The sequence below is a fragment of the Maniola hyperantus genome, chromosome 3 (genome assembly GCF_902806685.2).
Source record: "Maniola hyperantus chromosome 3, iAphHyp1.2, whole genome shotgun sequence".
In the NCBI taxonomy this organism is placed as follows: Eukaryota; Metazoa; Arthropoda; class Insecta; order Lepidoptera; family Nymphalidae; genus Maniola; species Maniola hyperantus.
The window spans coordinates 8,245,592-8,271,678 of NC_048538.1; the positions used below are offsets into that span (position 1 = coordinate 8,245,592).

The 26,087-nt window shown below is 36.2% G+C and overlaps 2 protein-coding genes across 5 annotated transcripts in view; one reads left to right on the forward strand and one right to left on the reverse strand.

Moving 5' to 3' along the window:
- The window catches only part of spoon (A-kinase anchor protein spoonbill), a 126,655-nt gene that overhangs the window by 24,212 nt on the left and 76,356 nt on the right, over window positions 1-26,087 (forward strand). The gene's annotated exons all lie outside the window — the stretch shown is intronic.
- Cpr (Cytochrome P450 reductase) overlaps window positions 1-26,087 on the reverse strand; it is a 29,176-nt gene that overhangs the window by 1,572 nt on the left and 1,517 nt on the right. Inside the window, exons 3-11 of one of the 2 annotated variants that reach the window (XM_034984618.2) lie at window positions 25,867-26,013; window positions 22,447-22,571; window positions 21,765-21,959; window positions 19,936-20,063; window positions 12,312-12,553; window positions 11,449-11,646; window positions 10,007-10,170; window positions 1,573-1,747; window positions 1,009-1,166 (exon numbers count right to left, since the gene is read on the reverse strand). In XM_034984618.2, coding sequence (XP_034840509.1) covers window positions 1,009-1,166; window positions 1,573-1,747; window positions 10,007-10,170; window positions 11,449-11,646; window positions 12,312-12,553; window positions 19,936-20,063; window positions 21,765-21,959; window positions 22,447-22,571; window positions 25,867-26,013 — 1,532 coding nt within the window. Of the gene's footprint in view, window positions 1-1,008; window positions 1,167-1,572; window positions 1,748-10,006; window positions 10,171-11,448; window positions 11,647-12,311; window positions 12,554-19,935; window positions 20,064-21,764; window positions 21,960-22,446; window positions 22,572-22,807; window positions 23,075-25,866; window positions 26,014-26,087 lie in introns of those variants that run through there. The other variant, XM_034984619.2, reaches the window with a different exon arrangement.

Consider the following 26,087-nt stretch of genomic DNA (forward strand, 5'->3'; position numbering starts at 1 on the left):
TTATATTATATGCATGATATTAGATTTGAAAACGAACATAAAATAAAGTTTTAAGCGCGAATGAATCGAGCGCGAAATTTTTTTTTAATTTCACAGGAACTATTTTTAGGGTTCCGTACCTCAAAAGGAAAAAGAAACCCTTATTGGATCACTTTGTTTTTACTTATTTTTATAAATAATAGTAATAATTATTTATTTAATAATAATTTATCGTGCAAAATGTCGAAAAAATACGACTGCAGTACGGAACCCTCAGTGCGCGAATCTGACTCGCACTTGGCCGGTTTTTTATGATATTATTCACAACTTCATATTGAATTTTTTATGGTAGTTGGAAACTCCAAACTTGCTCTCATTTACTGAATAAATGTTTGGGAATTTCACTAAGGACTTCTCAAGATTTGAAGGCCCTGAGATCCGACATCCAGGGCGAATCGCCCCCTCCACCCCACCACTAGTCTGCCGCATTATATTCAATCTTATAATATGTACTTTTGAGATATAAATAATGTCAGCCACCAAGGTTAACGTGATTTGGATGTTATTAAGCAGATAATATCATCGTAAATTGCGTCGGGTCATTGTTACATGACAAAATTTCCTTAATTAAGTTATAAAACGTTTAATGTAAGTAATATAAATAAAACGTATATGTAGTATAAAATAATAATTAAAATAAATAGAATTTCACCTTCATAAAAAAGTTTATCTTATAATTTGTTTTTATCAAGATTATAATATTCAGTGTATTTGTGGTCTGTATCTTAATAACTAACAGCTATTGTATACCGTACTAGCTTATTCCAGCGACTTCGTCGTTCGAAATCCCTATTTTACCCCCTTAGGAGTTTGATTTCAAATATCCTTTCTTAGCGGATGTCTTCATCATAATAGCTACCTGCATGCCAGTAGTTTGAGTTGTGTGTTGATAGATCAGTCAGTCACCTTTTCCTTTTTCTTTTATATATTCAGATAGTGTGTACGCTTATTTTAGTAGTCTTTACTTACCCGCATATATAGAAATGTCCATTCCTCTTCCCAATAATATCCCAAATCTGGTCTAAATTCTTCTCTAATAAGTGCGTCACATATATTTTATGCGCTTGATCACGTGAGAAGGCCAGATGCAGTGTAACATCGCCATTTTTCTCAAACTCTTCTAATTCCTAAAACGAATAACAATAGTTACAAAAAAACTTGCAGCTTCAAAGGGAAAAGAAAACGTAAATATGGGCGTAACATTCACTTAAGTTTTTTTGACCACTTTCGGCACGAGGGATTATACTATATTTGATGGTGTTCATCGACTAAAAGTCGCCCGCAGCTGGACCTAGACCTCTTGGACTTCTACATGCCGCAGTCTTGTGCCGCTTGTGTCCACGGATTGCGACTCATTTGATGTCGCCAGTAAACTCAAACTCCTTGTAAAAGGTCTAAAAAAATACAGGGAGGTGACTTACTTGGAAGATGAAGTCCTGGTAGCGATGCCTGCAGCCGAAGCATGCACGGTGTCACCAAGGGAATGGCTTGGCGCGCGCGACCTATATTGAGGACAGGGAAGGGGAGACTTACCCCCTGGTAGATGAAGTCTTGGTCGCGATGCCTGCAGCCAAAGTACAACACGGTGTCGCCGACGGGCCGACCCTGAGCGCGCGCATGCGCTCGCTCCTGCAGGAAGCCGCGGAACGGTGCCAGCCCCGTGCCAGGACCCACCATTAGAATCGGCGTTTGAGTTTGCATCGGTAATCTGCAAACACCATTATCATTAATGTCATCCGGACCGAATTTCGGCCATGGTGGCTAAACTCCATAGAGATTGGCCATCTGCGCGGGAGATAGGTACTATAGTGCACAAGTATGTGCACAAACACTGGTGGATTCTCTATTCCCGCACTCTCATAGTCCGATGGGACGGCAAATCCGGTACGACCCGAGCGAGATCACCCGCAGGATCAACTATGTTTTTAAAAATCCCGTGGGAACTAAAAGAGGAGGGACCAAAAATAGCCTATGCCCTTCCTCGGGACGCAAGCTAAATCTCTGTACCAAATCTCATCAAAATCGGATGAACGGATGAACCCTGAAAAACTAGCAGACGGACAGATACACTTTCGCATTTATATTACTAGCTGCCCCGGCAAACTTCGTACCGCCTAACAGTCGATTAAATTTTCTCTCCGTAAGAACCATCCTCGTACTTCAAGGGATATTATAAAAAAGAATTAGCGAAATCGGTTCAGCTGTTCTCGAGATTTGCGATCAGCAACACATTTAGCGATTCATTTTTATATATAGAGATATAAATTTAAGTAATATTGGATTAAGATATACGATTAGGATTATGATGCACCTTACTTAGTATACTTGCATTTGCAAGTCACTATAGGAAGGTGGAGTCTAGGTTGTTCTAAACTACAAGCACAGTTTTACGATGTGTCAGTTGCGCAACGAATGTACTTGTACAGAGCAACGCTGACAGCGTAAATACTTACACGAGCGTGGCGGCGACATCCTTCGACATACCTAAACTGTGCTACAAGTATGTTGTCGCAACTAGTTAGCGTTTGTGAGCTTTAGTAGCCGGTAACTGGGAAGGGAGTTGCAATCGAGGAAGGCTATATAATCGAGTATGAAAGGATTTTAGTCCCGAGATAAACACTCACTTTTTACTTCGCTTGCAAAGAAATGAAAGCGATAGTTACAACTTACAAGACGTCTTGTTACGAAACCTTTTGACGTGGCACCAACTGTAGCTTACATGAATACAAGTTTACGAGTATGAGAGGTGCATGGAAACCTCGCACCGGAAAGCGCAGCGTTGGAAGACCCCTCAGTAGGATGGCAGACGACAACAAATGAGTCGCAGGGAGCCATTGCACTCAGGCGGTGGAAGACCGAGTCGTGCGAAAGTCCCTATAAAAGAACTATGTCGAGCAGTTGGTCGATAATGATGTTGATGATAGTCCAACGGGATGGTAAGTAGATACGGGCAGAGACAGATCAGGCGTAGGACCGAGGCCCGAGCAACGGCTTTATGTGCTCTCCGAGGCACGGGCGTGAAACGCCCTTAACTTCCAAACTCTGGGTTGCTAGGTACCGAGAGTTTCTTGCCGGAACTCTTAAGCCAGGGGTGCGGAGCTGCAGCCGAATAACCTAGCATTGGATTAAGGAGGTAGTTTTACTCATAACAGTTAGTACGAACGTTTAACCCATGATCACTCGGCTAAGGGTCATAGCAGACACGATGCTTTTAGCATCAGCGATCGGCGGTTGAGTAGTATCTCTTTCACTATATCTACTCCACATTCTTTATTATTTCAATACAACAATCGAACTCAGAATGTACCTAGTCAAAACGCGATGCAGATCGAAACAAACGCTAAAATGCACGATTTCAATATAGCGATCGAACTTCTGCGTTCCTCAAGTCGTCAAAACGCGACGCAGCATCGATGCAGTTGCCAAATACCCGATCACTGATGCTAAAAGCATCGCGTCTGCTATGGCCCTAACACACCATTCAACAAACAACTATCGTCACGTAGACATCGGGCAAGGTCAGCAAGTTACCGCGATACAACTGCGCGCGTCAAAAACTTATTGCGTACCTACGAGTAGGTATGTTAAGTAACTTCAATCATATGTTTTTGATGTATATAAATAAAATTAATTATTATTATTTTCTGTATCTTATTGTAATTGTACATTAATTTTGTCTGCAATTTTTGACAACTCGATTTCTTAGCTCATTCTGCTATAATTTTAAATTATGACCGTTATTATTAATAGGACCTATAATTAAGATGATGCCTTATCAAAAATAAACTATTTCTCATTAATTATTAAATAGAATATCACAAAATTCGTAAAATTCACATCTGCTGCTAGTTTTGAGTTTGCTAAACATTTTAAATTATCTATTCAACTAAAAAGTGCGTCAAATTACATCAAATGTTCATGACGTCACATCTTATGTATCTAAATATATAAAAGGAAAAGGTGACTGACTGATCTATCAACGCACAGCTCAAACTAGTGGACGGATTGGTAAAATTTGGCATGCAGATAGCTATTATGATGTAATTGATATGATGATGATTAGGATGACGTAGGCATCCGCTAAGAAAGGATTTTTGAAAATTCAACTAGGTGAAATAAGCTAAGTTAAGCATAGAAGCATAAGCTATTTTGATAAAAAGTTGCTGATTTGCACTGATTAGACTATTTTATTTAGTTTATTTGACTAGTAGTTATCATCTCTATTGCGTAGAAAAATAAATTAGCCTTTATAGGTAGGTACTATGTCATGAGTATGTCTGACGTTCACGGGCTCTTACTTCAGCAGTTCAATACAAGTAAGTAGTAACGTGTTATGCACGTTGTGCTGTGCGACACGTGCGCAGTGTCCATCAAATGCATAAATCGAATCTGTCCAAATACTCGTAACATCCAAGCTAATATTATAAATACGTGTCTGTCTGCCGGTCTTCTAGCTTTTCTCATCCCACCCGTTTAACCGATTTTAACGGGTCCTCAGGATCTCGGGAATGCACAAAGGCATCAGCAAAGGCAAAGGTTTTGTACCGGAAAATCGGATTGGAAGAGTTTCCCAAGGGTGCTCAAAAACCTAAATCCACATGTATGAAGTCGGGCGCATCATTCATAGCTTGTATCCTAAATACGGATATAGGATAGGTAGTTTTATCCTAGAAAGTCAAACCGAGTGAACTACTCGGGATTTTTTAAAACCTAAATCCACGCGGACGGAGTCGCCGGCATCATCTAGTTAGGTGTAAAACTTACTAACTAATGAAATAAAAAATAAAAATACAAAAACACTGGGTCAACCTCATTATACTGGATATAATATATTTATACATGTAATCAGTTAAAGACACTCTTGAATCGCAAATTAGTTTAAATGTGAATTCAGAATAATAAAATAAGTAGGTATAGTACAAAAAAATAAGTACTTATGCATTATAAAGTCTTCCTGAATTAAAAAAACTGTGAGGACATCCGACAAAAACGACGCTGCGATGAGGACTTAATTAAAAACCGGCCAAGTGCGAATCAGACTCGCGCACTAAGGGTTCCGTACTACAATCGTATTTTATGGGCATTGTGCACGATAAATCAAAAACTACTTACTAGATCTCGTTCAAACCAATTTTCGGTGGAAGTTGCATAATGTACATTGTACACCATCATTTTTTTTTCTATTTTTGTGTAAAAATCTTAATGCGGTTCACAGAATATATCTACTTACCAAGTTTCAACAGTATCTCTTATAGTTTCGGAATAAAGAGGCTGGGACATACGGACGGACATATAGACATGACGAATCTATGAGGGTTCCGTTTTTTGCCATTTGGCTACGGAACCCTAAAAATGGAATTGTCTGGACACACAAATAGTTGTGATTTGTGGCCGTCTACGCAGTTATTGCGTATTGAAAGTGTCTTTTGGAAGTGTATAATATAGTTACTCATTATAATTATTATTAATTTATTATTATACAACTGACTTATATTTAGAATAAAAAATCTATTGAATCAATTTCATCATCTATCTATACCTAGGTAGATAAAACTGTAACTGGATGATTCGTTATTGGAGCGTTATCCATACTAATATTATAAATGCGAAAGTGTGTCTGTCTGTCTGTCTGCTAGCCTTTCACGGCCTATCCGTTAAACCGATTTTGAAAGAAAATTGTACAGATATAGCTTGCATCCCGGACTGTACTGTGCACGCATCACGCTGAAACTACTCAACGGATTTCAATGCAACTTGGCATATTTATAAGCATTTTTTTAACATAAAAACATAAGCATATATTATACTAGCGGATTACCCGGCGTGTGCTACGCTAAAAAAACTTTTAAAAAACACTAAAAACCATCTTCGCATGATTGACTTTCTGATGAAACTGGTTTGGAGCACACCGTTTGGATAGGTTCAAAGTCTTTAACGGACAACAGTAGAAACATTTTTTGTAATTTGTATATTAACAAGATTGTTTTATTATACACTAGATGATGCCCGCGACTTTGTCCGCGTGGATTTAGGTTTTCAAAATCATGTGAGAACTCTTCAATTTCCCGGGATAAAAAGTAGCCTATGTCCTTCCCCGGGATGCAAGCTATCTCTGTACCAAATTTCTTCCAAACCGGTTGAACGGTTGAGCCGTGAAAAGCTAGCATGCAGACAGACAGACAAACAGACACACTTTCGCATTTATAATATGAGTATGGACTAGAATCTAGATGATGCCCGCGACTTCGTCCGAGTGGATTTAGGTTTTTAAAAATCCCGTGGGAACTCTTTGATTTCCCGGGACCAAAAGTAGCTTATGTCCTTCCCCGGGATGTAAGCTATATCTGTACCAAATTTCGTCAAAATTGGTTGAAGTAGCAGACAGACAGACACACCTTTGCATTTATAATATTAGTATGAATCTTGCCTATGGACTGCGTAAGGCCACCCATGTGAAGCTGGGCCGTGGATCGTCGAATCAGGATTCCGATGCATAAACGTTCGTACAGTACGCGGCAGAAAGTAATGTACATTGGCCTTTAGAATGTCATTTCGGCTTTGTAGAGTGTTGTCTTTGTCACTCCATACCTATGTGACGTTTTGTCGGTCTCAACGACAGAGACAACGCTCTACAAATCTGCTATCTCCTAAAGGTCGATGTACATATCTTTCTGCCGCGTACTGTACTTGTTATCACGAGTATGTTCATGCTACGAGTACAGTAGTCGCTAGTAAATAATGCGTCTTCCGCCTCCATTTGGCAGCACGCTACGAGGTCAATCCCATCAAATACAATGATATCGGTAGTTAACCTTTTACCCTGATTATTATTATTGGTTTATCCTTGATAGTTTTTGGAGGTCGGTGTAAGAAAGACTGTTGTGAAACTGGCAAAGTTTATGCGTGTGCTATTATAGGTTATTACTTAATAGTATACCAAAAGCGGTGATAACCTAGTGGTTAAGACGTTGTCGGCCTCTTCGGAAGATCGAGGATTCGACTCTACGCACGCACCTCTAACTTTTCAGAGTTATGTGCGTTCTAGCAATAAACACCCTAAAAGATAGTCTGCGTCAAAATGACTCGAAAAGTAGCTTAGGTATGTACATAAACTCTATATATAAAAATGAATCGCTGAATGTGTTGCTGATCGCAAATCTCGAGATTTCGATTTCGCTAATTCTTTTTTTTATAATATTCTTTGAAGTACGAGGATGGTTCTTACGGAGAGAAAAATTTCAAAAATTTGGCGGTATGAAGTTCAACGGGTCATCTAGTCTCCTATATAAAAAAGAATCGCTAAATGTGTTGCTGATCGCAAATCTCGAGAACAGCTGAACCGATTTCGCTAATTCTTTTTTTATAATAAGTAATAATTCTATTTTTATATTTTTAATTTTAGCAGTGCTGTAGGTACGCTGCATTTACCAAGAAACTCAACCACTGTGTTAATTATGCAAGCCGCCATAAGAGCGCAGCGAAGGCTTTCGGTGAAGGCTAGTAAGTAGTAGCAAACTGTATCCGTGCGGAAAAATGCAAATAGTAAACAGTTTCGCAGTTTTATTCCCGCGTCCAGACGGTAGAATTTCCGCTAGATTTCTAGAAATAGATGCGGGGTTTCACAGCAGGATTTCTTCGTAAATAGGTACAGTAGGTAAGCAGTAAGCTACGTTCTAAGAAACGCGACTGCGAAGACTTCCGACGCTTTTAAAGTAAAATTCAAAAAACATCTTTTAAATATTCAAAAGTTACAGATTTAGTCAAAATTTATTTAATTTATTTATCTTACCAAATTTCACTTTCTCATCCACACCTTGCGAGCTATCCTATTTTATTTTATTTTCTTTATTATACAAAAAAAAAACTATCGTACAATTTTCCTATTCTTACAATTTACAACATCTATTTCAATGTATTATTTCTTATTTCTTCTTTTATGTCCTAAATCACTTTAAATTTAAAAACTTTAAACACTTTATTTCATTTTATTTATCCATTTACTCGCCAACTTTATATATTCTATGCCACTGACGTTTAGGTAATATTTAAAAGGCGGTCACTGAAAATCAGCGTTGGGGCGTCTGGTACCTCAGATGTTTGCTCTAGAGGTTTGTGTCTGAGGGGCCCGGCGTCTCAACACAAGCTGAGTGGCCTACCTGTTCGAGGTGTTGCACTGCTGTACAGGACGATATTGCCTACACCATGTACCACCTATATACCTCGAATAAACATTATTCTATTCTATTCTAAGTCACAATACTGAGAACTTGAAAAGGGGCGTCACAAAGCCTTTGCATGTTTCTTCTCCGTCTGGCAATCGAAGCACCTCTCCCGAAGGATAAATAAATAAAGCTCAAAATTTTCAATATAAAATTGTTAATTGTACATAAATGTTAATTCTGTACTTATCTAAGTTGTCGATACATTCTGAGGATATTTTGACCGGAAGTCATGTGAAAGCTAAGCCATGAACATGCCATAGACCTGCAAATCTGACGCCGCCGGTGAGTATTTTTATTTTTATTTTCTTTATTGGGTTTACCAACAGCTTAGTCATTCACAAAAACAGTCACAAAAACAATTTTAACTATTTAAAATACATTCACAAAATGACAAGCTTATTATAGGCAACCACAGCATGCATAAACTTATCATACATTTCCTAAAGCTAATTACATAGTAGTGACAGTAGTGAGTAGACGCATGGCGTCTGATAGATCGGCTTGAAGAAGTCTAGTGTCTGCTCTCTGCCCCGAAAGCAGACACGGAACATAGGATTGATGTTGAATATAGAAGCTCAGTCGGAAAGAGGATTCTAAGTTCTAACCGTAAATAGAATTATATCGCTATAAACAATTATTATGAAAACGAGATGATGCCTGCAAATTCGTCCGCGCGTACCTATTTAGGTTTTTTGAAAATTCTTGGGAGCTTGATTTTCCGGGATAAAAGTAGCCTCCGATATATCTGTACCACGTCAAACTCGATTAAGCGAATGGGCTGTTAAAAGGAAGAAAGGAAAGATGTACACTCAGACAAACACACGCATTTATAATATTAATATGGATTTTGCCTATAAGACCAAACGGAAGGGCCTTGATTGTAAGATATCTAATGTGCCAGTGTCAAATACATAATTATTATGAGATTGTTATTACTATTGTTATTCAAAAAATTCTGATTAGATAAGCTAGTTCAGATAAGAAAGTCGAGAAGGTCGAGGATTCTAACATTATTTTATATTTTGTATGTATGTATGTTTGCTTAAGTTCTCTGACACTGTTGTATAAACCGCAACTAAAGGCGCTAACAAAATCTCGTGTCAGAGCCAATGACAGATTGCGTTTTTGATGTTTCGTTGTTAGATATCAAAGTAATGTGTGCGAGAGAGCACACAATATGATTTTGTATGTAACCACAAATTCACGGTTTTCAGATTTTTCCCCTTACGTGTGCTGTAAGACCTATCTACCTGCCAAATTTCATGATTCTAGGTCAACGGGAAGTACTCTCTAGGTTTTTTGACTGACAGACAGATAATGAAATGATCCTATAAGGGTTCTGTTTTTCCTGTTAAACCCTAAAAACTAAATCTAGTGTACTAAAACATTCATAAAATAGTAATAATAATAAAATTGGTCAAAATATTGCTAGCGTAGATGTGACACCTAGCATTGACATGACATTTCATTATTCGTAGCCTAAGATTAATATAAAGAAATTAAAACCATAAACTTGTCCTGTATTCGCTCTTAAATTTATGTAATTAAAAAGTAGTGGTGTATAAAGTCTTGCACATAAGTCCAATGAGATACTTCCAGAGCACTCTGATTGGTCATTTCTCATGTTAGAGTGCATTTTGTCACTTTTGATATACCTACCACAATGTAGTAGTTGGTTTGTACTTTAATCTTGAACAAGTATGACAACCTGAAAGAAAAGAGAAGCACTTGCAAGACTGACTGACCTGAACTGAGACTTTCTAATATAAACAGGTACTCGTGGGAAAGGCTTGTCTGGCTCCGGCTTGTTCTCTGCAAGCCAAGTGGTGGTGACTCCTTTGTTCACGCGTCCAGTGGGAGTTTTATACTTTACAACTACAGCTGTCACGTGGATTGTCTCAGGATACAACTAAAACAAGCAAAAAGTGAAGTAACCCAAACATATAGATTTAAAGGAAACAATCATACAGTACTCAGCAGGAAATATTAGTTTTATAGAGCGTTGTCACTGTCATTGAGACCGACTAAGCGTCATATAGGTGTGAGTGACAGAGACAACGTTTTACAAAGCCGAAATCTCATTCTAAAGGTCAATATTTCTTGCCGGCTACTGTACAATGTTACTAAAAAAAATCTGTCTTCCCCTCCCTATCTGATTAGTTGGAAAATATACAGTATAAATCTATACTAATATTATAAAGAGGTAATGTCGTTAAGTTTGTTTGTAGGGGGTAATATTTGGAACTACAGAACCGATTTTAAAAATTCTTCCACCAGTAGAAAGCTACATTATTCCTGAGTGAATATTTTATTTTCAAAAAAATTAGAGATCCCTTCGAAAATTGCAATAAAGTGAAAAAAGGCGTCTCATCTGTGAGCTTCCGTGGCGTGCGCTGCCAAAATAGTTAAAGTTACACGAAAACAATGTTCGGTGGAATTGTTCCTCTTAAACGGTTCTAAAAAAAGTCCGCGATAGCATATATCTATCTTTTACGGTAGGCTTACAATAACCATTTTTATGGTTTTGAAATGTGGTCTAAAATAAAGCTTATTTACATTCGGAGGTGTTTTTACTATCATACTAAGTATTAATCCATATCAAAATAAAATATTTCGTCATCTAAAGTGTTTAATGTAGACCAAAATTGCCTTTTGTATCATTTCATTTAGCTTAATATCTTACGAAATATCTCGAAATTAAAATAATGGCGACGGCCGCGGCAGTCCGTGCGTGCAACGCGATTATGTCGCAGTGATTATATTGGAGGTAGGTAGTACCACATAATCGCACTGTAACCGATGGGATTTGGAAACTGTTGGTTATAAATTGATATTGGAGGTACCTACCAAGTTAAGACTTTTTGAACTCGATGACCAAACTCCTCAGCCCTGATGCTGTAAGGAATTGCATTCTTAAATCGTGGTGATGCCATGGGATTTTTAAAGAATCATGCGTTTAAATGTTTTTACGAAATTCGGTACTGAGATATCTTGCATCACGGGGATGGGCTACTACGGATAGGTACTTTTTGTCCTGGAAAATCAAAAGTTCCCACGGGATCTTCAAAAACCCAAATCCCCGCGGGCGAAGCCTCGTATTATATATTCAGGCTAACTTTCCTATTTATACATTTGCAATTAATTAATATTTAAATTCTTCAAATTTTGTTTTAATAACTTTCATTACCTTAGGACTTGATGAAATTGAATAGTATCTTGGCTGAAGGCGAGGCAACAGCTCACAAAGATGGTCCAATGGTGGTTTACATGATTTGATATCTTCCAAAATATGTACAATATTTCTACAAGCATCAACCACAAATGACTGGTACAATGCTTTGCCTTCCTGAGAATTTGTGGCCATGAGCAGCAGTTTCTTTTTGTCCTAAAATTTAAAACAATTTGTACTTTTGTGCTTCTAAAGAGTTTTGTCGTTCAACCTCTGTAACTTCTTCAATAAGATAGAGATTGTTCACAATAGTATTCAATCTACCATACCTTGATAGTTTATCTGTACATATAAAATTTAAAGTCCTGACTGACTGACTGACTGACAAATGCGAGACATTCGCATTGATTCAGACATCCGCATCCATTAATGCGGTGCTTTTACGGATGCGGATTCATATTTACAACAAGTAACGACGACCTGCAAAAAGTGGCTAACTGACGCTAACCCAACAGGGGTGTTATGGATAGCAGCATCTGCATCCACAAATTCGCATTAATTAACATCCACATCCACGGATGTGAACTTCTAATAATCCGCATCCGTATCTGCAGATGTCAATTTTTTTATCCGCAACAACCCTGGTCTAAACCGCTGGTTAGAGACATGAAATTTTATGTGTTCTTAGTTGGTATCTAATAAGAAAGGATTTTTCAAAATTCCTCCCCTAAGTGGGTTAAATGGGGTGGGGGTTTGAAATTTATGTAGTTCACGCGGACGAAGTCGCGAGCATAAACTAGTAGATTATAATATTACGGTTTTCTCAAGATGCTTTTCAATTTGTAGACAGACGTCTACAAAACATATAAAAATTGATTTACCTCTTCGTCTGAACAATACTCGACAAGTTCTCTCAAAATGTGAGTTCTTGGCATGGCTGTGATTTCCACATAATGAGATAACGCTGTCCTATAGGATGTGGGGCAAGGGAATGGATGTTTCTTTGTGCTCTCTTGGTCAGTGTTGATGAGGGAAAACACTTCATCCAGATCAGCCCCCGTCAACTCACCCAGGCGGTCAACCAAATTATTATCATTTATCGGATACACAGCCACATGATCACCTGCAAATCAAATCTGACTATAGTACCAAAGTATAAGTAAAGTATTTGTGTACTTAGTACCACAGTTTCATGTCATGTAATTTTTTTACATATAATTCTGTTGGTGGTCCTAATAGAAAAACATGATCACCTGCAAATCAAATCTGACTATAGTACTTAAGTATAAGTAAAGTATTTGTGTACTTAGTACCTCAGTTTCATATGTCATGTAATTTTTTTACATATAATTCTGTTGGTGGTCCTAATATCAAAAAATTGGTAGTCAGTCTGCTGACAGAAGTGAAAAATTATAACATAAAATACATACATACATAACATTTTTAGAAAATTCAAATTAATTGTAATGTCAAAAATTAAACTATCGCCTAATAAAATTAAACAAAAATAAAATTAATCGCCGAAATATGTACAATGTACGCGCATAACTTCGGAGCGACTGCACCAAATTGGATAATTCTTTTTTTGTGTTCGTTATTATCAAAAACAGATTTGTATGAAAAAAATTTAGAAAATCGACGGGAAAAGACAGTGAACGTCAGGATGGCTGGACCACCACAGAATTTGGAAGTTTAAGCCATGCTAGGATTTAGTACCGATTTAGTACTATTTGGTACCTGCAATCAAATAATTAGTACCTCGATAAATAGGGAGAAATTTTATAATCAAAGTGGTCAGCCATTCTGACCGTCAGGATGGCTGGACCAAGTCGGTTTTACTAAGTTGGCGGCGTTAAAGTTAATATGTTTTATCGTAAGGATTTAGTACCTAGTTAGTACTTAAACATAAACACTTTTATTTATTTATTTGATACACAAAAAAAAAGTTATACCCAAAATCAGTTTTGTATGGGAATAGGACCAAGTCAGTTTTTCTCAGTTAAAGGCGTTATAATGAATTAATTTTTACGCAAAGATTTAGTACCTAATCAGTACCTAAATATGAATACTTTTTTTTTGATTTTTTCGATACACAAAAAAAAAGTTATACCCAAAATCAGTTTTGTATGGGAATAGGACCAAGTCAGTTTTTCTCAGTTAAAGGCGTTATAATGAATTAATTTTTACGCAAAGATTGAGTACCTAATCAGTACCTAAATATGAATACTTTTTTTTTGATTTTTTCGATACACAAAAAAAAAGTTATACCCAAAATCAATTTTGTATGGGAATAGGACCATGTCAGTTTTTCTCAGTTAAAGGCGTCATAATGAATTAATTTTTTCGCAGAGATTTAGGTCCTAATTAGTACCTAAACATAAATAGTTTTTTTAGATTTTTCCGATAAACCAAAAAATACTCCTAGAATTGAGTAGAATTGTATAGGAGTAGACTCTACTATAAATAGGACCACGTCGATTTTTCTCAATCAAAGGCGTAATAATTAACTTATCTTTTTGTAAAGATTTAGCTAACTAATTGGTACCTGCAGATAAATAGGTTTTTAAATTTTTTCGATAAAATATTAAAAAATACTCCTAGAAGAAGTTTTGCATGTGAGTAGTGGGTTAGTATAAATGAGTGTAATGTTTATTTGTAAGAAGAAAGAATATAAATTGTACAAAGGAAAATAATTTACCAAAAATAAATCTGGTTAAAACAGGTAGCTTTCTAATGGCGAAAGAATTATTAAAATCAGTCTAGTAGTTCCAGAGTCTTTTCTCTTTATAATACTAGTAGTTACCAACCTAAAGATGTTATCGCCAATATTTGTTTATTGTGGAAATGAATATTTTAGGCATTTTTTGGAATACCTAAAATATCCAGGCAATGTATAAAACATTATTTATTTCATAAGGTCATGCGGGGCTATTCGGCCAAAAAAAGTAACGTGTAAAATTCAAATCTTTGCTATTTCACTACAGCAAGCAATAACAACAAATTAGTAAGTGCATCATAAAAATAATTTATTTGTTAATTAATAGTTACGCTGTATTACTTCTGTAGAAAATCAATATTTTTGTAACAACCAAGAATTTGTATTTGAATTCTGGAAAATGGCGGAATAACCTCGCTGCGGGGCTTTTTCGACTTTTGATTGTGTCTCTGCCATCTATGATTCTATTTAGTTAATACTTAGTGGCTCATACAATTCACGGCGGAAAACATACTATTCTAAGTTTTACAAAAAGGTAGGGGGATTCAAATTCCTTTAAAATCTTTTTTTTTTTGTAAATTACGGGGCAATTGCGACGCGCCTCCATACATGCTAGTGATGTGCCGAATAACTCGATAAATTCTAATCGGTTTCAAATTGTTATCGTTAAGTTATTGAATAAAAGCTTTATCTTTCTTTAACGGCGAATAGTAAGAGTTTTAATACCAAGTACTCTTGTAATAATAGTCAGTGTATTAAAAAAACGGTAGGTAATTATTGTTTGTAGGATAGTAAAAAAAAAACTAAATTAGGTGTCCCACGGGATCTTTAAAAATCTAAATCCACATTTAGGTTTTTAAAGATCCCGTGGGAACTGTTTGATTTTCCGGGATAAAAAGTTGCCTATACAAATTACAGGGATGCAAGCTGCCTAGGTACAAAATTTCATACAAATCGGTTAAGCGGATGGGTCTTTAGGAATCCCACAGGAACTCTTTGATTTTTCCGGGATAAAAAGTAGCCTATGTTCGTCGCCCGGATATAAGCTATCTCTGTACCAAATTTTGTCAGAATCGGTTAATTTGTTGGGCCGTGAAAAGGTAGCAGACAGACAGACAGACAGACAGACACACTTTCGCATTTATAATATTAGTATGGATTCAATCTATTGACTAAGCCACAACAATATTATAATGATATTTATGGACACAAGTACGCGGCGGCTGCGCGGCCAGCGCGTGAAACGTAACGATCACAGTTACTTTTATCATTTTTGTGCAATATTCATAGTGCCAGTGATGAACGCCTTACTCTGCTAGTAAAAAAGTCGCTAACACATTACAATGCCCACGAAATAACTAAAAAATACATTATCTTAATATATAAAACAAAGTCAGGTTTGTTCGAACACTACTTAACTATAAATCAGATAGTAAGAGCCCCGTATAAACATTTATCGTTATTTTATCCACCCTAGCACATCACTGACTTTTTCAATTATCATACTAAAATAGTGGGGCTATTACGTCATAAGATTTTGGTTGGAATAACCCCCATCTTAGAATTTGAGGGGTTATTATATCGCATCAAATAACTCAGTAATCATAGTAAAACTGAATAGCACATAATAATTCCGTTTCTTAAATCGTCGTTTACCCATAAAAACCATAAAAAATGATAAATTTTACTCATTTTCGAAACAAAATCCGTGGAGCTTAATTATTTTCACCACACTTGTCAAAAATGGTGTCCGACACACACATGACTGTCGATCAAACAGTTAACGCGTTAGCAGTGCCATCTAAATGACAATCTAAGAAGAATAGTTTTTGCTATGCGTTCTTAGATACCGCTATTGATAAATCATCACTCGCTGACTGACTGACTGACTAATCACGAAATCTCAGGAACTATAAAGCCTACAAACTTGAAATTTGGAAGGTTGGTTCTTTCTAGGACGTAGGTATCAGTTAAGAAACGGTTTTGAAAAATTCCTAAGGGTGTAAAGGGGGGGGGGGGGGGGGGTTTGTCGAAGGTTGTATGAAAGTCCTATGTTTATGAAGTTAGAGACATGAAAATCGACATTTAGATTATTAGCTTTAAATAATAAAAATCTGTATAGTTCAATTTCGGAAATTCCCCACTTAAGGGTGGTAAAATAGGGGGGAAAAGTTTTTATAGAAAAGTTTTAACTATTGTTATTTTTACTTGACATTTGCAACGTGGGATCTTTCTAGGGGGTAGGTCTGAATAAGAAAGGATCTATCTAAATTCTCCCCCTAAGGGGGTGAAATGGGGGTTGAAAAGTTTTTTATTTATTTATTCGTTATAGGCGCCTCGTGGCCTAAGATGGGACGCGTTTGCCTAGAAGGTACCTATTCACTCTTGTTTTAAAGATACTCGGATTATAATTGACAGAAAACACTGATCTTGGAAGAGTGTTCCAGACCTTAGCCATGCGTATGAGGAATGATGACGCAAAGTGTTTCGTACGCGAAGATGGAATGTTGACGACATAGGGGTGGAAACTCGCCCGGAGTCTTGCGGTACGGTGGTAGAAAGGTGAGGGAGGGACAAAGTCGAACAGCTCCTGAGCACACTCTCCGAAATATGTCCTGTAAAATACCGATAGGCCGGCATACGAAATACGGCATATGAGTTATACGAAAATCCTATGTTTTTGAGTTAGAGATATGAAAATTGGCATTTAGGTATTCTGGGTTCCGTGCCTTAAGGTGAGACTGAGTGAGTAGGTAAGTGAGGTCTTTTGCAGCGGGAAAATTTCAGATCTCATGAGAAACCAGAAATTTTACGTGGACGAAGTCGCGGGCAACTGCTAGTAATATAAATGCGAAAGTGTGTCTGTATGTCTGTCTGTCTGCTAAGTTTCACGGCCCAACCGCTGAACTGATTTTAATGAAATTTGGTGCAAACTTGGGCTAGATCCCGAGGAAGGGCATAGGCTACTTTTTATCCTGGAAAATCGAAGAGTTCCTAGAGGATTTAAAAAAACTGAAATCCACGCAGGTGAAGCCGCGGGCATCCTCTAGTTGTAGTATAAAAGTTACAGGCAAAAGTCGCAATGGCCCCGCCGACGGAATAGCCCCGCATCATCTTACTTTATTTAGGCATTCTACATACATTTCCTAAACTGCAACCGGAAATGTGTTAAATTCAGGATGCAAAATCGATCAAGTGCGAGTCGGACTCACGCACGAATTAAAAATTCTTCCGATGAACAAGGTAAGTACCTATATAGGCACTCATTTTTAACGTTCCGTACCTCGAAAGGAAGAAATGACCCCTTATAATATTATGATCACTTCTTTGTCTGCCTGTCTGTCTGTCTTGTCTATCAAGACAAGGGAATCTAGACTTGTAGGGTACTTCCCGTTGAACTAGAATCATGATTAGCAGCTAGGCAGGTCTTATAGAAGAAGTAAAGAAAAAAATCCGAAAACCGCGACTTTGTGGCTACATCACAAATAACTCAAAATTTAAAAAACCCCCGACACAAAAACCTCTATAAGAAAACTAGAAAAGAGCTGACTTCAACTTTCAAACGGCTGAACCGATTTTCTTCGATTATAGCTAAGAACGCTCTCCTTTCAAACAAAAAAAAAACCAAATTAAAATCTGTTTATTCGTTTAGGAGCTACGATGCCGATACACAGATACACACGTCAAACTTATAACACCTCTCTTTTTGGGTCGGTGGTTAAAAATTAATATAAAATTAGCTTATGCTCGCGACCGTCCGCGTGGACTACACAAATTTCAAACCCCTATTTCACTCCCTTAGGGGTTGAATTTTCAAAAATCCTTTCTTAGCGGATGCCTACGTCATAATAGGATATCTGCATGCCAAATTTCAGCCCGTCCCGTCCAGTAGTTTGAGCTGTGCGTTGATAGATCAGTCAGTCAGTCAGTCACCTTTTCCTTTTATATATTTAGATGACCTTCAACAGCAGCGGGATCTTCTCCGTTTGACTTAGGTCAATATGGGGGTACGGGCCTCGAGGCATGGCCTCCTTGCCCGGGTGTGGAGCGGGGAAGTGTGTTAAGGAAGTGGAAGAACGTGTCAAGACTCAAGAACAAATAATTAGTTTACTAAATCAAATGTAGATGGCGCCACCCGTCATTAACTTGCAGTATTGCACATAAAAGTGTTATATTATCTTGTACGATGGTACAGAACCCGTCGCGTGCGTCCGACTCGCACATGATCGGTTTTAAGAAAACGCAAACACTTAAATATAATACTCAATCGCGCCAATTCTACCACGTACTGACATGTTTTATTTTCAAAATTTTTGAAAAGGAATATGCTTTAAATAACACCTAATCTATATGATAGTTTTCGCTTGACCCATTACGCACGGTCGACTAGTCACCCAGCAATCAAAGTCCTAATTTAAGTGCCAAAAGGGTACCTAGATGTGGTGAAAGTTAAGTACTTATTAATTTTAGAACCGTGATAATAACCGGGACCGATGGCGACGGCTTAACGTGCTCTCCGAGGCACGGATTAAATGTAAAGACCAAATTGGACCTCTAAAGTCGGTTACCCATCCTACTGACTTGGCCCCATGTATAGTAGAGTAGGTACCTACTACTCCTTTACAATTCTTGGAGTATTTTTTTTGGTTTGTCGGAAAAATCTAAAAAAACTATTTATGTTTAGGTACTAATTAGGACCTAAATCTCTGCGAAAAAATTAATTCATTATGACGCCTTTAACTGAGAAAAACTGACATGGTCCTATTCCCATACAAAACTGATTTTGGGTATAACTTTTTTTTGTGTATCGAAAAAATCAAAAAAAAAGTATTCATATTTAGGTACTGATTAGGTACTAAATCTTTGCGTAAAAATTAATTCATTATAACGCCTTTAACTGAGAAAAACTGACTTGGTCCTATTCCCATACAAAACTGATTTTGGGTATAACTTTTTTTTTGTGTATCAAATAAATAAAAAAAAGTGTTTATGTTTAAGTACTAACTAGGTACTAAATCCTTACGATAAAACATATTAACTTTAACGCCGCCAACTTAGTAAAACCGACTTGGTCCAGCCATCCTGACGGTCAGAATGGCTGACCACTTTGATTATAAAATTTCTCCCTATTTATCGAGGTACTAATTATTTGATTGCAGGTACCAAATAGTACTAAATAGGTACTAAATCCTAGCATGGCTTAAACTTCCAAATTCTGTGGTGGTCCAGCCATCCTGACGTTCACAAAAGACAGGTCCCACGGAAAGCGAACAAAATCGCGGGCAACAGCTAGTTTGTAAATAAAAATCATGAACATTTACTTTTAACTGTTGTTAACTAGAGGAAAATACCTCTTATAATTAAGTTCACCTTTATAGATTCTATTTTTTTAAATGCAATAAAGAGTTTAAAAACATTAATTTAGTTTTTACTTCTATCGGCACTCCGAGCACTGTCAGTGACGTGACCTTGACGTATTTACCAAGTTTTTTAAAAGTTTCCACTCCAAGGAGTAACAAATGTAAATATACAAAAACATAAATGGTTGGGCACTATAAAAATGGCTTAGCTATCCAAAATCAAAAGAAGCTATAAAGAGAAACTCGTTTGACAAAGACCAACCAAAACTCACTGCTAGGCTGGCACACAATGGTAAGGTTTAGATAAAGGATTCTGCAACAGTGCCTATTCTGCGTCACGCAGATGATGATGATGATGGCATGGAAGATGGCATGTGACTCACAAAATCTAAATACATAATCAAAATTTTCAGTAGATTAAATACTTACCTGCTTCATATCTCATATTGGAGCCTGCAATATTTAATTCCACATGCAGACATGACCTATCACCACCTTTGTGCAATTCTCTGTTCACTATGATTTGTGCAAGGAATGGATTCTTAGCATCATAAGGCCTGAAAAATGTATTTTATATAAGTATCAAGAATTCATACAAGTTGCAAGATTGCAAAATGAGTTCTGTTTTAAATACAGCACGTATTTAAAACAGAACTCATTTTGCAATCATTTCTTAGGGTTGAATATGTCATAAATAATAGTAATAACAATAAAATGCAGGACATAATGCAATAAAAACATTAAAGGTGCATTCAAATTAGCTGCATTGTATTCCAGGACATCTTGTAAGATGCTTTGTACATATTTATTAATTTATTTTTTATTCACATGGATAATAGATATTGGGGCCGATTCTCTAGTACACAATCTCTAAACTAAACTAAATTAACAGGTCTAAATCTAGTGCCATCCTTTTCCGCAAGCAACATTATGAAAGGGATAGCAACAGATTTAGGCGTGACATTTTAGTTTAGTTTAGAGATTGTGTACAATGGAATTAGCCACATTGGCGCCGATTGTTTTCTTTCTCGAAACTAAATTTAGAGTATCTGGATCTTTTTCTTTTTAATATTGCTTAAAAAGGAGACATTGTTCCTTGGGATATAGGTTTTTGAAATCCCGTGAGAACTCTTTGATTTTTCGAGATAAAAATTAGCTTATGTGTTAATCCAGGATATAGTCTTATCACCATTCTAATTTTCAGTCAAATCTGTCCAGTAATTTTTCCGTGAAAGAGTGACAAATATAGACACATACAGACAAACTTTCGCCTTTATAATATTAGTGTGATTATTTATATTCTCATTAATTGTTGTGTTGTAAGTACTAGATTAATGGACCAATATGAAAATACTTTTACTTTTATTATAGCTCCATTGATGTTTAAATGCGGGGTGGGGTACTTTTGCAAATTAAGAAGAAAATTACTTTTTCGACTATTTAAATCTATCTCAGAAACGGCGACTTTTAAGTGAAAAAGTGCAAAGACAATTTTTATAGATAATTGCATGATCTAAAATTTGGTCAAACATATTTTTATGATAAAACTTACTGTTTGGCTGCAAAATGCAAAAACCCATATTTGTGAACTTTGACATTGAATATCTTTTTTTGCCAATGTTGGATTGATGGGGACTTTTTACATTTCATTTATGGTGTCCCAAACATTCATAGAACTTTTACAGCTCTATGCAAAAATTAACCCCTATTTTTTGTGCTTATTGGACTATTGCCAATAATTGCAAATAGTAGGACAATTAGTAAGACCACAAGGAAACAGCCCTTGCGACTGGCAGCTAAAGTCACAAAAGTTTCCCAGTTTTAAATTAAATTTAAACCTGTCTGTCCTTTCATATTACATTAGCAAGAAAAGGATGTGAATACTCTAAAATTAAGTTGTGGTCAGAATCAGCACCAATGTGGATCTATTTTATCAAGCAGAAAGCAGTCTGACATAATATGGAAATGTTAGGGGATATATCAATACCGACAAGATAGAGAAACACACACCTCTAACTTTTCGGCGTTATGTGCATTTTAAGCAATTATGTATCACTTGCTTTAGGAAAACATCTTGAGGAAACCTACATGCCTGAGAGTTCTCCATAATGTTCTCAAAGGGATGCGAAGTCTGCCAATCCGCACTTGGCTAACATGGTAGAGTTTGGTTCTCATCCTAAGAGGAGACACATAATGCTCATTGCTCAGTAGTGAGTTGGCGATAGGTTGATGATGATTATGAGAGAAAATGAACTTACGGACGTTGATTCTGCAAGGAATGTAGCCTGGCAATCTCTCCTGTGAATATCTCATGTGGTTTGAAGTCCTCAGGAGCATGAGTCACTAATCGGAACTGCCGAGTCAGCTCTTCCTCTCCTGTGCTCTCAATGTTGTACTTTTCACAAACTGATGGCCAAAACTTATCTTTCCATGTTATGAAATCATCTTCAATGCTGTAAAGTAAATAATATATAGAAACTTACAAAATATTCTCAAGTTGGTATGTCTAGTAAAATTTCATTTGCTAGAGGTAAGTGGCAAAGACATGGCATGAATATTGCTCTCTTTTTCTACAAAACATTGTGACAAGGATGGCTCGGCTCTGCGTTAAGACCTGTCAACCTAGTTTAATAAAATGAAACCTTACATTTTAATTTCTAAGTTCAGTTAAAACTAGTTACATTATTTTATAGTGACATTTTGCTTATAATGACCTAAACATAGGTTCCACCTTTTGTAACATGAAGTAAGTCTTTTTCTTAACAGCAGTTATTAAAACTAATGGTTTTAGCAAATAAATAATCTGGATTGATGTTACTAAAACAGATTTTGACTGTCATATAAATATAAAGTATGTTAAGTAACTGGAAAATTCTTCTTCAATATAATATCCATAAGAAATAGTTAAAAACAAGGATTTGGCATTTGCTTCACACATACTTAGCATCGTCATCTCCCAACCCCAGCTCGTACACTCTAGTGGCTCCCAACTCTTCAAGGCGTTTGTCAACATAAATAGCCACTGCATTGTAATGCTCATAAGTTTTATTTCCAAGTCCAAACACCTGAAAAAAGATTAAGGTAATGAAGACCTAAACCCCCCGCTTATGAACAGAGGAACTACAATAACTAAAAACAACCAGAATAATAATTATTGTTAGTGAATATGAACCTATTCTAATTTACTTTAAATAAATAAAGTTTTTACTTATTCCTTTACTTAATAATTTTAACATTGAAAGCAAGACCTGCAACAGAGGTTAGAAAAAATTTTCAATTACCAAGTGTAGAGTTTTCGTACCATGTATCTTAATTTTAGTAGTGGCGATAAAATTTGATTTCTAAATTTAATTTTGGTGACATAACGTGGTAAAATTCGTATAGATTTTGTTACTACATTTATAAACATTTTAATATCATAATATCACCTGACGTGATTGCACACTATATTATATGAACGAACTCAGACATTTTAGTTACATAACAAGAACAAAATAATATTGCAGGTGTTCATTCACACTTATTTCATTTATTTGTCCCTATATCCCCCGGTTTAAATTATACAATGATTTCTCTCTGATTTTGTTTTGACATTTTTTGATATTTTCCTTGTCATTGTCTTAAAGATTCGTGGTCATTGATCATAGACCTATCATAGACCATAGCATAATCCTACTCTATGGACCATAGTCCAGTGGATGCCGATGTTTTAACTGCCATTACTACTCTGGCTACTAGCCCTTACATAACGCGTACAAAGTTATAAAAGATTATTGTATTTTGAAATTAAGAATAAAATAATTAGGTTTTGTACACATTATAAATTGTATTGATAGTTTCAAAAAGAAAAATAAAGGTAATTTTTCGTACTCTGAATTTTATTTTAATTTTTAATATATTTTATTAAAATGAATTATATGAAAAACACATTACATTTGAAGCCGTAAGGCTTATACTATTCTATATTAGTACAAAATTTCACAGTATAATCTTTTATAATAAAAAAGTTATCGATTTTTGATCCGAAACAGACCTCGATTTTTCACAGTGCAATGTGCAAGTCATATATCCTACTACGTATTAAATACGGTTTTGTACAATACTGCGCAGTCATACGCCTCATGTTCAGATGGTGGTGACTACTGACTATTATCGGGGTACTGGTGACGCCTTGCACAGCCACCGCGCGGGTGACGTGCGGGGCGTTCCTCCGCCTCATACCCCGATTGCCATCTCGACCTATCGCTTATACTGTCGTGTAGGTATACTGGCGCGGTGTTTATTACGCATGACACCTACAAGCATGTTTCAAAACATGGATGCCTGAATAAAAAAAAAAAAAAAACTTTTTTATTCGAATAAACTTTTACAAGTACTTTCGAATAGTCGGATGCATCTACCACTGGTTCGGAATGCCTTTCCTACCGAGAAGAACCAGCAAGAAACTCGGCGGTTGCTCTTTTCAAATATTTGATATAGGTACAAAATTATGCCATGTATAAAATAGTATTTGCAGTCTTGTGCGTCGCCAGAACGACCTGCAGGTCAAATCCACGCTCTTTTATCATTTAGATAATCTTCAATTGTGTAATATGCTTTTTTCAGGAGCATATTTTTAAAAGATTTTTTAAACTTGTGAAAAAGGTAAGTCCAAAATAGTTTGTGGGATTTTATTATAAAAGGTAATACCCATACCCACAAATGACTTTTGGACTTTCCTGAGGCGGAAGGTAGGAGCTGCAAGTTTGTCTCTGTTTCTAGTTAGCCTATTGTGTAGATCACCAATTTTCTTGTAACTAAGAATATTTTGTCTTACAAAAATTATGTTATTATAAATATATTGAGAGGCTACAATAAGGATATCAATTTCCTTAAATTTCTCTCGAAGGGAATCGCGTGGTCTTAAGTTATAAATTGCGCGTATTGCCCTTTTTTGTAATACAAAAATTCTCCCAATATCTGCCGCTTTACCCCATATTAAGATTCCATAAGACATAATACTATAGAAGTAAGCAAAATATACTATCTTTGCGGTTTCCACGTCAGTTAACTGCCGAATCTTTCTAACAGCGTAAGCGGCAGAGCTCAATTTGCTAGCAAGAGTTCATATATGGGTGCCCCATTGAAGCTTCGCATCTAAGGAATTACCTGTCTAGAAGTCGTTGCTGAAGAGTTTGAACCATTAATTAAACGTGTTTCGCGTCAAAACGGCCACGTGTGATAATATGTGACGTCACAAACAACCAATTTAAATATTATATCTATACACCTACTTATGCAGCAAATTAACATTACCATATTTTATCATTCTCTACATATAGTAGTCATAGTACATCAATACTACACTTGGTTGTGAAATCACACAAAGGTCTCATAAGTAGCTGTTATGTTCTGATAATTTGTTCATGTCATTGATCACTACCCATTATTATAATTATATTTATAATATTATATTATTAATATTGCGAAACTGTGTTTGTTTGTTGGTTTAGCCTTCAATCACGTTGCAACGGATCGACGCGAGTTTTAGCATGGGTTTAAACTTTAAACACCTGGAGAGTGACATCTAGTTTTATCCCGGAAAATTCAAACAATTCGAAAGGGATTTTCAAAAACCTAAATGTACCTACGCGAACGAAGTCGTGGGCATCAGTTACGTTAAATATAAATTAACCACTGACAGCACTATTCTTTTTAGGGTCCCGTACCTCAAAAAACGGAACCCTTACATCCTGATCCTATAAGGTAAAAGTGAAAGATGAACAGACAGACGTCTGTCGGTCTGTCAAGAAACCTACAGGGTACTTCCCGTAGACCTAGAATCATGAAATTTGGCAGGTAGGTAGGTCTTATAGGTGACATTCGGGAAAAATCTGAAAACCGTGAATTTGTGGTTACATCACACAGAAAAAATTTAATTGTGGACATGAACTAATAATTAGTATTTTCAACTTTCGAAGTGAGATAACTATATCAAGTGGGGTATTATATGAAAGGTCTTCACCTGTAGATTCAAAACAGATTTTTATTTATTTTTATGCATCATAATTTTTTAATCTTTAGCCTCGTAGCTTTCGTTTTAAGTTTGCGTAATAATTATCACCACTATATCTTAGAAATCCAACATCTGACCATCAAAAAGAGTTATTAATTACCTATTTTGAATAAATCATTTGACTTTGACTTTGAATTATCGTGCAAAATGTCGAAAAAATACGACTGTAGTATGGAACCCTCGTTGCGTGAGCCTGACTTGCACTTGGCCGGTTTTTTTTAATAAAGAAGTATTTCCAACTTTAGGATACAATGTTCATGTTAGGTACTTCTATCACATTACATAAGGAAAATAAATCAACTTACAGCGTAATTTAATCCAGTTAACTCTGGTTCATTTTTTAACCATTCGATAAAGTCCATAGCATTATCTGTTGGATCTCCTTCACCATATGTGGCTAAACAAAATACAGCTAGTGAATTTGGTATATCCTTAAGTTTAGTAAGCTCTTCCTAAAAAATTTTCAAAATAATTTTATTCAACATTGACAAGTAGATATAACTACTGAATTTTACGAAATGTCGGA